This window comes from Paroedura picta, chromosome 3, assembly GCF_049243985.1.
Source record: "Paroedura picta isolate Pp20150507F chromosome 3, Ppicta_v3.0, whole genome shotgun sequence".
Taxonomy (NCBI): domain Eukaryota; kingdom Metazoa; phylum Chordata; class Lepidosauria; order Squamata; family Gekkonidae; genus Paroedura; species Paroedura picta.
Genome location: NC_135371.1, coordinates 8,496,721 through 8,508,784, shown reverse-complemented (window position 1 = coordinate 8,508,784; position 12,064 = coordinate 8,496,721). Strand labels below are relative to the sequence as shown.

The 12,064-nt window shown below is 47.6% G+C and overlaps 1 protein-coding gene across 2 annotated transcripts; it reads left to right on the top strand.

The window, feature by feature from the left end:
• Positions 1 to 9: 9 nt before the first annotated feature.
• Positions 10 to 11,182, top strand: LOC143834261 (uncharacterized). Of its 2 annotated transcripts, none has more exons than XM_077330927.1 (8): positions 10 to 267; positions 3,235 to 3,394; positions 3,514 to 3,640; positions 3,829 to 3,921; positions 5,464 to 5,631; positions 5,740 to 5,883; positions 7,963 to 8,579; positions 10,346 to 11,182. In XM_077330927.1, the coding sequence occupies exons 2-8, from the start codon at positions 3,314 to 3,316 to the stop codon at positions 11,084 to 11,086; spliced, it is 1,971 nt and encodes a 656-aa protein (XP_077187042.1). In that variant the 5' UTR covers positions 10 to 267; positions 3,235 to 3,313; the 3' UTR covers positions 11,087 to 11,182. The 2 variants fall into 2 exon arrangements, with proteins under 2 accessions (XP_077187042.1, XP_077187043.1); XM_077330928.1 differs by lacking the exon at positions 10 to 267 and adding an exon at positions 310 to 754.
• The last annotated feature ends 882 nt before the right edge of the window (positions 11,183 to 12,064 follow it).

Genomic DNA, 12,064 nt, shown 5'->3' with positions numbered 1-12,064 from the left:
CGCCGCTGCAGGGGGGGGGGATCCACAAACCACCTTGTTGGACCCTCATGCCGCCCCCCTACCACCAGCCGGGCTCCTCCTCCCTCGGCACTTCCCTCCCCAATGCCTTCTGGGGGGCTCCACCCCACACATCCGCTTTTGCCCAATGCGGGCGCCCCCTCCGGCCCGCAGGCCCGCCTCCGCTCACGTGTCTCCTGCCTGGGTGGATGAGCCCACGGAGGCGCGTGGCGTTCGGCGTGTCCGCCTCTCTGGAGTCACCTGCCGCAGGTGAGCCTTCTCCTCCCCCCTTCCCCGGTTGGCGCCGGGCTCGGGCTTTCCCCTCCCCTTTTGCAGAGGTTGTTGCGCAGGGGCAGGCAAGGGATGCCTCTTGCCCCCTTTGGGGGGAGAGCAGACTTTGGGGGTCTCTGTCGGTGGAAGAAAGCTAACCTGGGGGCTTGTCTTAACCGGGGAAACCATTGCATTGGAAACCCATTGAAACCAACGGGTTTCTGGCTGGAGGGAGCTGCCTCCGGGCTACAGCGACACCTTTTTTGCTAGCTACTTTGATGTTGTTTTGAATTGGCTGGTTTCAATTCGTTGTTCTCCAGAGGCGGAGAACATGGCAGGCAGGAGCAACCCCCCCCCCCCAACACACACACACACCCCTCTCCATACAGCTTGCAATCGCCTTCCCTTCCTCTCCCCGCAACAGACACCCTGTGAGGTGGAGAGAGCTCTGTGAGAACTGCTGTATGAGAACAGAACTATCAGGACTGTGAGTAGCGTAAGGTCACCCAGTTGGCTGCCTGTGGAGGAGCGGGGAATCAAACCTAGCTCACTAGATTAGAAGCTGCTGCTTTTAATCCCTACACTGCTCTGGCCCTGGGTGTTTGGGGGTCCCTGTGTGTTTTGGGTGTGGGTAGATCGGGATGGGTCGCTGTGTTAGCCTGTCTGTAGCAGAAGAAAAGAGCCTGAGTCCATCAGTGCAGGGGTGGCTAAACTGGCTCTCCAAGTGCACAGGGGGGCTATGATTCCCATGAGCCCCTGCCAGCATTGCCAGCTGGCAGGACCTCATGGTAATTGTAGGCCCTGGACACCTGGAGAGCCACAGTTTGGACACCTCTTGAGACAGGGGAGGAACTTTCCTGAGTCACCGCTCTCCTCTGCAGGTGACTTCAGATTTTGTTCGTTTTTAAGATGCTACTGTTTTAACATGCTTTTAAGATGTTTTTAAGATGCTACGGTTTTAAGATATTGTGTTGGGTATTTTTATAGCCTTTTAACGGGGGTTTTAATGGGGGATTTTAAGACTATTGTTACTCGCCACGAGCCCGTAGGGAGTGGCGGGAAATAAATCCAATAATAATAATAATAATAATAATAATAATAATAATAATAATAATAATAATACTGGACGCTTGCTCTTTTGAGTGTGGGGTCAGCCCTAACCATAAAAGGGGAGGGATGGCAGCCCCCCTCCCCATGCCCTCTTTCATTCTGTTTTGGTATCAACTGCTGTTTGTAAATTGGAAACCACTGTTCCAGAAACTTGTCAGTTCATCAGTGGATGCTCCATAGATGGAATAGGCTGCCTCAGAGGATGGTGGAATCTCCTTCATTGGCAGTTGTTAAGAAGAGATTGGATAAACACGTGGGCCCTCAGGCCACCCCAGAACATAGCAAAGGAGATGACATAAAAGTCCCTCCCTCCACACATCGCTTTCACATCTGGATTACACAATCCAAGAGCCCAGGAGAAGAATCAGTGTGGGTTATAAGTCTCCTGAAAATGTCTTAGGTCAGCTGCTAATAATAAACAAACAAAAAATTAGTTAAAATGTAAGTTTGCGAGGAAGTTTATCTTAAAGCTCATCAATCCTGATCAGCTGAGATCACTCAAGGTTCTGGCCCCAGAAATCACGGTTAGCTCTTGGGACTACAGAGGGCAAATATTACAAAGGACTGAAGGTGGTTATTAAGACAAAGGCCCCTTTCAGTTATCCTTTGCAATCCATTTTAGTAGCAGGTTGCTAATGGATTTTTTCTGTCATTTCAAACCACTCTTTTCCCTGCTGGCTGCTAATGGATCGTATTTGCCTTTTCCTACAAAGCCACTTGCATCCCATTGGCAAAGCAGGGCTGAGCTGTTTTTGATGTAAACTGCTATTTTCCATTTTCACCTCTTCTTCGCACTTCTGAATCGTTGTAGTGTTTAAAATGCTTGATAATGCTGTTTCTCTCCCCCCTTATTAAAAGAGAACAGAATTGACCTACTGAATTTGTATTATTAATATTATTAATCAATATCATTAGTAGGCTGCCATTCCTGGACCACTTGGCTTGCGGTGGGTAACAACAAGATTTAAAATACATAAATTAAAATACAACCATTACAAACAGTACACTCTAAAACATAACCACCACCAACACTCCAACTGCCACATTCCCAAGCTAGGTGTTAGAGACTAGATCCAGATCTTCCTTTTGGCATACCTCATGTCCTTCCTTCCTTCCTTCCTTCCTTCCTTCCTTCCTTCCTTCCTTCCTTCCTTCCTTCCTTCCTTCCTTCCTTCCTTCCTTCCTTCCTTCCTTCCTTCCTTCCTTCCTTCCTTCCTTCCTTCCCTCCTTCCCTCCTTCCCTCCTTCCCTCCTTCCCTCCTTCCCTCCTTCCTTCCCTCCTTCCTTCCTTCATTCATTCATTCATTCATTCATTCATTCATTCATTCATTCATTCATTCATTCATTCATTCATTCATTCATTCATTTGCCTGGCCTCAACTGAATGCCTTGTGGAAAAGTTTTGTCTTAGAGGCTCTGTGGAACTGTGTTAGCCCTGTCAGAGCCTGTAGCTCTTCTGGGAGCACATTCCACTGGGTAGAGACCAGGTCTGAAAAGGCCCTGGCCTTGGTCGAGGCCAGGCAAACTTCACACAGGCCAGGGATCAGGTACGCTACGTTTCCTCTATATACAGGACACTCAATGGGTCACAATTGTAAAAACATTTTGAGTGATTTTTTCAAGAACATGATGGGCTTGTATGTATGGCTAGGTAGCAATGAGGCATTCAGGTGGGTAGCCATGCAGAACAAAGCTTGAGCCCAGTGGCACCTTTAAGACCAACAAACCTTTATTCAAAGCATGAGCTTTCGTTTGCATGACCTGTCTGCAAGATTATTCAGCCTCTTGTTGCTTGTAGACTGGAAAAAGGAGGTTTAATTGGGAAATTTTCCCAATCCATTTGTCTTACTGCATGCAGACAGTGATGACTGAGGAGTTCCCAATCACCCCCGATTTGCAGAGGAGAGGGACCAGCTGGGCCGCACAAGAATCAAGGCATGGAGTTAAGAAAGGAAGGGACCGGGTCTTCCTTTCTTTATCAAGGGATCTTTTCAACCTGTCCAAGATGTCACAGAAAGGTAGGCCGTGAACTTCACCCCCCTTTTTCACTGGAAGCATTGCAAGGATTTTTTTTTTTTTTTAGAAATCCCTATTCGGACCTGTCTGTATTTAATGAATGCCCCTTCCCTTCTTTCAGGGGGCCATACCCTTTGAGGAGGTCGCTGTCTATTTCACAGAGGAGGAGTGGGCGCTGCTCGATCCTGGCCAGAGAACTCTCTACAGGGAAGTCATGTTGGAGACCTACGACAGCGTGGTCTCTCTGGGTAAGCAAGCCGTTTGAGCGGTGGGAGGAAAGTCCTGAGCCCAACTGCATTAGTGCCCTGAGAAATCTCTAGACGAGATCCCTGTCTGTCCTTTCTCTCTCTTCCTCCCAATGCAACTCATTAAGATCCCTGTTAAAGCAGATGGCTGCAAAGGCGTAAATAATCCGCTTGTTATCTTTTCCAAAAAGAATCTTGGATCTGCAAACCTGACCTCATTTCCAGGTTGGAGGACACCGATGAGTTGTTTTTCCCAGACGCCGAGGATGTGAGGAGCTCAGCAGGTACTTCCTTTGATACAATGAGGGAACAGCCTTTCAGATTCCGACAATGACAATGAAGGTTCTAAATTCTTTCCAAAAGGAGTGTATTGATCAGCCTTCCTTTGGGTGTGCCTGGAGGTGTCACAGCAATTTCATCACAACCCTTCTTGTCAGATTGTAAGGTTGCCTGTGAGGCTCAGCCTGGCAAGCAGTGGGAGGTTTTGGGGACAGGGAAAAGGGAGGAGCGATGGTAGTTACATCATCTCCAGGAAAACCTGGAAGTAACATTGTGTCGTTCTAGGAGCTGCTGGAAATGCTATAGAAAGACCATAGAGTTTCAGGCAAGTTGTTGGTTGTCCCTGGAAGTGATTGTTAAAGATGGGCTAGCCTATCTCTTCCCTTGGGGTTAGTAGCTCTCGCTAGATGCAGGATATTCCACCTTCTTTTAATGTAGCAGAGTCTGAAGTTTCTTCAAAGTGGATGAGTGTGTGTGTGTGTGTGTGTATGTATATGTATGTGTATACATATATGTATGCGTGTATATATACACACACATACTGACACACATATATACAGCACACATATTTATATTAAGAAAGCTGAAGCTGAGTTTAATAAACAGTTATATGTAGTTATATGTTCAAGTTAACTTCACAACAATAAAAGCCATCACCACAGGGAGAGAGGCAGAGAGAAAGAGGAACGACAGTTAAACTGTCCACCCGCAAAGGGGAGGGGCTGATTCCGGAGCAGAGCTCTCCAGCCCCTCCCTCCTGGAATCTTAAAGGTAAAGGTATCCCCTGTGCAAGCACCGAGTCATGTCTGACCCTTGGGGTGACGCCCTCTAACGTTTTCATGGCAGACTCAATACGGGGTGGTTTGCCAGTGCCTTCCCCAGTCATTACCGTTTACCCCCCAGCAAGCTGGGTACTCATTTTACCGACCTCGGAAGGATGGAAGGCTGAGTCAACCTTGAGCCGGCTGCTGGGATTGAACTCCCAGCCTCATGGGCAGACAGCTTCAAACAGCATTTCTGCTGCCTTACCACCCTGCGCCACAAGAGGCTCTTCTGGAATCTTAGGCACTCCAATTAGGCCCCAGAGATTTCCCTACAGTGATAGTGTGGCATAGCCAACATAACTTTTTATTTTTAATTAAATTTTCTGCTTCTGTTGTTTTGGAGAGGCAGCCTGCAAATGAAGCTTCTGAGAGGCGGCTTCTCACTGTAGCAAGAGGCCTGGTAGCCCTGTCTGGATTAACAGCCTATGATGAATCTTTGGTTCCTATTATTTATTTTTATTTCTATTTCTACTTATATTCCGCCCATCCCTGATGGCTCAGGGGAGATCACAACAAAATCCAAATATGATATTAAAAACAAACATTCCCTCTCCCCTCCCCCTCCCATTAATTAATTCATAAATTCCTCCTCCTCCTAACTTACTGAGGGGGCTAGTCAGTTGGGGGCTAGTTGGTCAGGTGGAATTTAGGCAGGCAGGCCAGCAATTTTGATAGCGTCTCCCATCATAGCCCCAAATCTTAAGCATTTTCTCCTTTTTTTAGGTTCTGTTTCGTGCCAGAGGGAGGAGTCTTTGTTTTTTTCTCCCAAAGAAGATTCAGCTATGCCGGCGGTGGTGGACCGATTTTTGGAGGAAGAAGACCTTGCGTCCCAAGACACGCTGGATTGCTCATTAGAACAGTCTCCAGAGATGGCGACAGAGCTGGCGGAGGGTGAGTTACCGTATGGCCACGTTACAGAAACAGACAGGGCATAACGTGCGAGGATTTTTTCATTGTGAGAGAGGCTTTATTTATTTATTTATTCATTCATTCATTCAGCTTACATACCGCCTCTCACGGTGATGTCTCGGGGCGGCGTACGTACAACAGTGAAACAAGAAACTGCGTTGGAAGATCTGCAGTCCAGGCTTGGAACGCTTTTCCCTGCTCAGCTTGTGCCTGATTTTTCCCAGCAATTCATCCGTAAGCATCAGAATTGGCTTGACTATGCCCATTGAACATGTCCGGCATTTCTCTGAATTATTTCTGCCGCAGTGTTGATTTATTTCTTCTGCACATGGTCAAATGCACGGTCAAATCCCCGGAGGGACAGACCAGAACCAGTGGGATAAAATAAATGCAAAAGAAATTCCGTCTAAACATCCGGAAGAAGTTCCTGACAGTCAGAGTGGTTTCTCAGTGGAACAGGCTTCCTCAGGAGGTGGTGGGTTCTCCATCTTTGGAAATTTTTAAGCAGAGGCTGGAGAGCCATCTGACGGAGAGGCTGATTCTGTGAAGTTTCAAGGGGGTGGCAGGTTATGAGCGATAGGGTTGTGAGTGTCCTGCATAGTGCAGAGGGTTGGACTAGATGACCCAGGAGGTCCCTTCCAGCTGTATTATTCTAGGATTCTGTGAAATAATCGGGAATATCCAGCGACGTTGGAGGCAACACCAGGGGCCTAACCTCTAGTTTCACAGCACCAACCCTACCTTGCGTATGTGTGCTCTGTCTTAACATTAAAAGACCTAGTCCTCCTCTTCCCAGAACTCCTGCAGTTAAAAAAAGGGGGAATTGTGCACATGCACTCCAGTGATACCGTGACGTACCATAGGAACTCACCGCCCCCCCTAAACATCTGGTCTGATTCCTTCTCTCCTTGTTACTATTATTATTAGATTTATAGGCTGCCCCTCTCCACAAGCAGGCTTGGGGCAGTTTACAAACAGTTAAAACACTCGTAGTCAAAATTTAAAACATCTGTCTTTCATAATATATATTTTATATTAAGCAATGACATGGAATCTGAAGTTGTTAAAAGCGACAATCCAAGTTCATATTAGAATTTTTAAACATTGTCCTTTTTATTTGGATAGATTAGGTATTAGGAAAGACTTTTTATTTGGATAGATTAGGAATTAGGAAAGGTTGTTTTTGTTTTTGCTAAAACTTGTTTTTGTGTTAAGATCCTATTAAAAAAGGAATCTAAAGTATTGTTAAGACCCAATTAGAAATTAAAGAATCTAAAGAATTGTTAAGATCCAATCAGAAATTAAAGTATCTAAAGCAGTGGTTCCCAACATTTTTATCACCAGGGACCACTCAACGTCATGGACGACTCACCGGGGACCACTCAACGCCTTTTACTGAGGCCCGGGGCGGGGGGGTTGGTTTATTCCTCTACTCTCAGCCACTGCCCTAATGCTCTCTGATCGTAATGTTTAAACATCCCTTCAAAATAAGATACAGACACGCCACAACAATGAAGTGTGTTGCAAAGGGCTGGGGGGGATGAAGTAAAGGGCCGGGGGGGGGGGGGGGGAGAAGGCGTCCTTCGGGGCCCACCTCCAATTAGTCGAAGGACCACATGTGGTCCGCGGCCCACAGGTTGGGGATCGCTAATCTAAAGAATTAAGACCCCATTAGAAATCCTTTTAGAAATTAAAGAATCGAAAGAATTGTTAAGACCCAATTAGAAATTAAAGAATTTAAAGAATTGTTAAGAACCAGTTAGAAATAAAAGAATCTAAAGAACTGTTAAGATCCTATTAGAAAGTAAAGAATCTAAAGAATTAAGATCCTGTTAGAAATTAAAGAATCTAAAGTACTGTTAATAAGTGACAAGACTAATGGATATAAAGAACATAGCAAATAAGCTTATCATGAAAGTTTTACTATATTCTATGCTATTTTTTCTTCTCCTGAATAAACCATATCCAGTTTTATGTTAAAAACATGCTACAATTTAAACTCCCCTTCCCAAACATCCCGCATGGATGCTTCATGATTGATTCCTTGAAAAGAGCAACAAAGATTTATTCAAGGCGTGAGCTTTCGAGTGCTTGCACTCGAAAGCTCACGCCTTGAATAGATCTTTGTTGGTCTTAAAGGTGCTCCTGGATTCTGATTTTACTGTGCTACTTCAGACCAACACGGCTACCCACTTGAATCTATTTTTGAAAAGAGGTCACTGGTGTGCGTTGGGAGGGGGGGAGAGATTCTTTGATTTGTACTTTTCCCTGATAGCCATTTTGAAACCTCAGCCATCTCCCTTTGGATTCCAGTTTCGGGGCTGGTTGCCGGAAACGCGATGAAGCTGGAGGAGCTGCTGATGGCTGTTCTGCAGGTGATCATCCAGTGCCTGAGCGGGTCCCTCGTCCTCTTCTCCGCTTACATGCACCAGATGCGCGTGACCCGAAGGGCCCTATTCCTAGCAACCCGGAGGCTGAGGATAAGGCAGAGACTGCTGCTTGGCCAAGGGACTCGGCATTCGTGTCGGGCACGGATGCGCTGGTTTGCCCTTGCCCGCGTGCCCGTGCCCCACCGTTCTTGGGCGTACCCAAGGAAGACGGGCTGGTGGGAAAACTTCGTGCTCGGGCTCTGGGGTGACGAGGAATGGCTGCGGAATTTCCGGATGACCCGGGAAACGTTTTCTGACATCGTGTCGGCGTTGAAAGGACAGCTCCTCCGGCGCAGGACCACCATGCGCGAGCCCATTTCCGTGGAGAAGCGCATAGCGATTGCCATCTGGTACCTGGCCAACGCGAATACCTACAGGGACGTCCAGGAGAAGTTTGCCGTCGGAGTGTCTACGGTTGGGGAGATACTCCTCGAAGTCTGTTTTGCCATGGAGGTGGAGCTGTATCATAAGACTGTCTGCCTGGGTCCCGACGTTGCGAAGGTAAGCCCTCCCCTTTAAATCAAATTCCCCTTTTATCGATAGTGCTATCCTGGACTAGAAGGAGAAGGTTGGTTCTTATATGCCGCTTTTCTCTACCCGAAGGAGTCTCAAAGCAGCTTACAGTCGCCTTCCCTTTCCTCTCCCCACAACAGACACCCTTGTGAGGGAGGTGAGGCTGAGAGAGCCCAGATATTATTGAAGAAGAAGAGGATTTCACTCTTATATGCTGCTTTTCTCTACCCGAAGGAGTCTCAAAGCGGCTTACAGTCACCTTCCCTTTCCTCTCCCCACAACAGACACCCTGTGAGGGAGGTGAGGCTGAGAGAGCCCTAATATTACTGAAGAAGAGGAAGAGTTGGTTCTTATATGCCGCTTTTCCCTACCCGAAGGAGGCTCAAAGCGGCTTACAGTCACCTTCCCTTTCCTCTCCCCACAACAGACACCCTGTGAGGGAGGTGAGGCTGAGAGAGCCTTGATATCACTGCCCGGTCAGAACAGCTTTCTCAGTGCTGTGGCAAGCCCAAGATCACCCACCTGGCTGCATGTGGGGGAGTGCAGAACTGAACCCAGTTTCCCAGATTAGAAGACCGTGCTCCTAACCACGGCACCAAACTGGCTCTAGTATCTTTTACCACAAGTTCCAGCACTTAAGAAAACACCTGTCAGGAGTGCGTGGTTTTTAAGTCCCTGAGGAGTTGGGGGACTAGACTGTGGATGGCCCTCTGTGGTCTCTTCCAGCTCTCTGTGATTCTGAGAATAGCTTTTGGGGGGAGGGATATGAGAGTTTCCAGCAGGCAGAGCTGGGGGAGGGCCAGTGGCCAAAATTGGCAGCAGGGCAGGGATCGTTGCTGTCAGGGCTTCGGACGATGAAGCAAAATGGGCAAAGGAGCAAGTCGACTACACAAATGGCAAACATCTGCACACCATCCAGCATTTTAACAATGCACTTTGCTATGTAACGATAATTTTAATGCAGATGGTGTGGAATTTGTAGTTCTTAAAAGTGGCGATCCAAGCTTCATACTAGAAGTCTGTGATCCACATTTTTTCCTTTTTAATTATTACGTTTTCTCATATTGTGATAGATTATGCCTTAGGAATGCCAGCAGGTTTTCATTTCCTTTAAACTGTTTCTGTGTTAAGATCTTACTAGAATTTAGCAAACCGTTATTAAGCCACAATAGATGGTAACAAAGAATATGGCAAATAATATTATAATGCAAGTTTTATCATATGCTATAAATTCTATATTTTATTTTTATTTTTCCCTTCTAAATAAAATGGGGGGGGGAGCTAAACAAAAGAAGGCAATATGTTCCCCTGATTATTTTGAATGTAGATCAAATTGTTAAAAATGTACTGCTTTATTTGTGAGATGTTGTGAGCCACCCTGAGCTCTTAGGAAAGGGTGGCATATAAATTTGAAAATAAACAAATCTGTCTGTTTCTCTGTCTCCATTGGGCCTGACTTCCAGGAAGGCGTGCCTAGAATTGAAGGACTTTTGTAGAACGGTTCACGTACACAGCCTCTGTTTAGAGCCCCAAAACATCAGCCACAAACTTTTAGGCCCCCCTTAACGGTTAATGATTGCCAAGAAACAGGAACTTCTTCTGAATTCAAACAGGTGCCCGGTTGCCCCTGAAGGCCTAAGAAAACCTATTTCAGTAGAAGCTGGACACGCACGGTGTCTATGCAGAACAGTTTCCGGGAGGGGAATTTTCAGATTGCATTGCTGTATCGAGTGACGTTCTTTCTGTCATTTCAGATAATTGATGGATTTGGTTCCCTGGGGTTCCCTCACTGCATTGGGGCCATAGACGGAATGCACCTCCTGACTCGCTCCTGGGGCAAGAAGCTCGACAAGCAAGGCAACCTCCGGAAATACTCCTCCGTCCTGCTGCAGGGAACCGTGGACCACACCGGACGATTCGTTGACGTCGAGGTGGGGTGGAGTGGGCCGGACCAGGCCGCCTCTGCCTTCCTCAACTCCGCCCTCTGCACTGCCATGGACGCCGGAGCATATGTTCCGGGGAACCCTACCCTCCATCTCGAAGGGCTGCCTGTTCCGGCCCTCATAGTGGCGGACGGACCCTACCCCATGCGGCGGTGGCTGATGAAGCCCTTTGGCCAATGCAAGGACCAGCGTGAGACGAACTTCGACTCCGCCCTGCACCGGGCCCAGAACGTGGCCAAGTGTGCCTTCCGACGGCTCAAGGCCCGTTGGCGGTGCCTCTCCGAGCGCCTCAACGTGTTTCAGGAGAACGTGACCTCCGTGGTCAGGGTCTGTGTCATCCTGCACAATATGTGCGAGGAGAAGGGGCACATGTTACTGGAGGAGCACTCCGAGCACGACCGTAACCCGCCGGATCGCTGTGACCCCAAGCCGGACGAAGGGCAAGAGCAGGCCGCTGCGGAGCTGGAACTGAGCAACAGGCAGTATTTAGCGGAAGGAGAGGCTGTGAGGGAAGTCGTAGCCAATTTCATGGTTGCTAAACAAGAGGGATGAAAGCACGGGGGTCCGCGTGGGTGAATGTTTTTTTTCTTTCCTCTAGCCTTCTGTACATAGCATTTTGCCTCAATAAAAGCTTTACCTTTTCTGAAACACCTGTCTATAAACTAATAACTCTCCAGGGCTGGAGGGAAGGGAGGTTGAACTCGTCATGCGCAGAAACTAAAACCTGGGTTATTTATTTATCATATGACAGAGTTACACTTAGGAAACGTAAGTATGTAGCCAAGTTGTTGTTGTTGTTGTTAGGTGCAAAGTCGTGTCCGACCCATCGCGACCCCATGGACAATGATCCTCCAGGCCTTCCTGTCCTCTACCATTCCCCGGAGTCCGTTTAAGTTTGCACCCACTGCTTCAGTGACTCCATCCAGCCACCTCATTCTCTGTCGTCCCCTTCTTCTTTTGCCCTCGATCGCTCCCAGCATTAGGCTCTTCTCCAGGGAGTCCTTCCTTCTCATGAGGTGGCCAAAGTATTTGAGTTTCATCTTCAGGATCTGGCCTTCTAAGGAGCAGTCAGGGTTGATCTCCTCTAGGACTGACCGGTTTGTTCACCTTGCAGTCCAAGGGACTCGCAAGAGTCTTCTCCAGCACCAGAGTTCAAAAGCCTCAATTCTTTGACGCTCGGCCTTCCTTATGGTCCAACTTTCGCAGCCATACATTGCAACTGGGAAGACCATAGCCTTGACTATACGCACTTTTGTTGGCAGGGTGATGTCTCTCTGCTTTTTAGGATGCTGTCTAGATTTGCCATAGCTTTCCTCCCCAGGAGCAAGCGTCTTTTAATTTCTTTGCTGCAGTCCCCATCTGCAGTGATCTTGGAGCCCGGGAAAATAAAATCTGTCACTATCTCCATTTCTTCCCCATCTATTTGCCAGGAATTGAGAGGGCCGGATGCCATGATCTTTGTTTTCTTGATGTTGAGTTTATGTAGCCAAGTAGGTGCAATAATTATGCACACAGATTGGGCGACTCCCC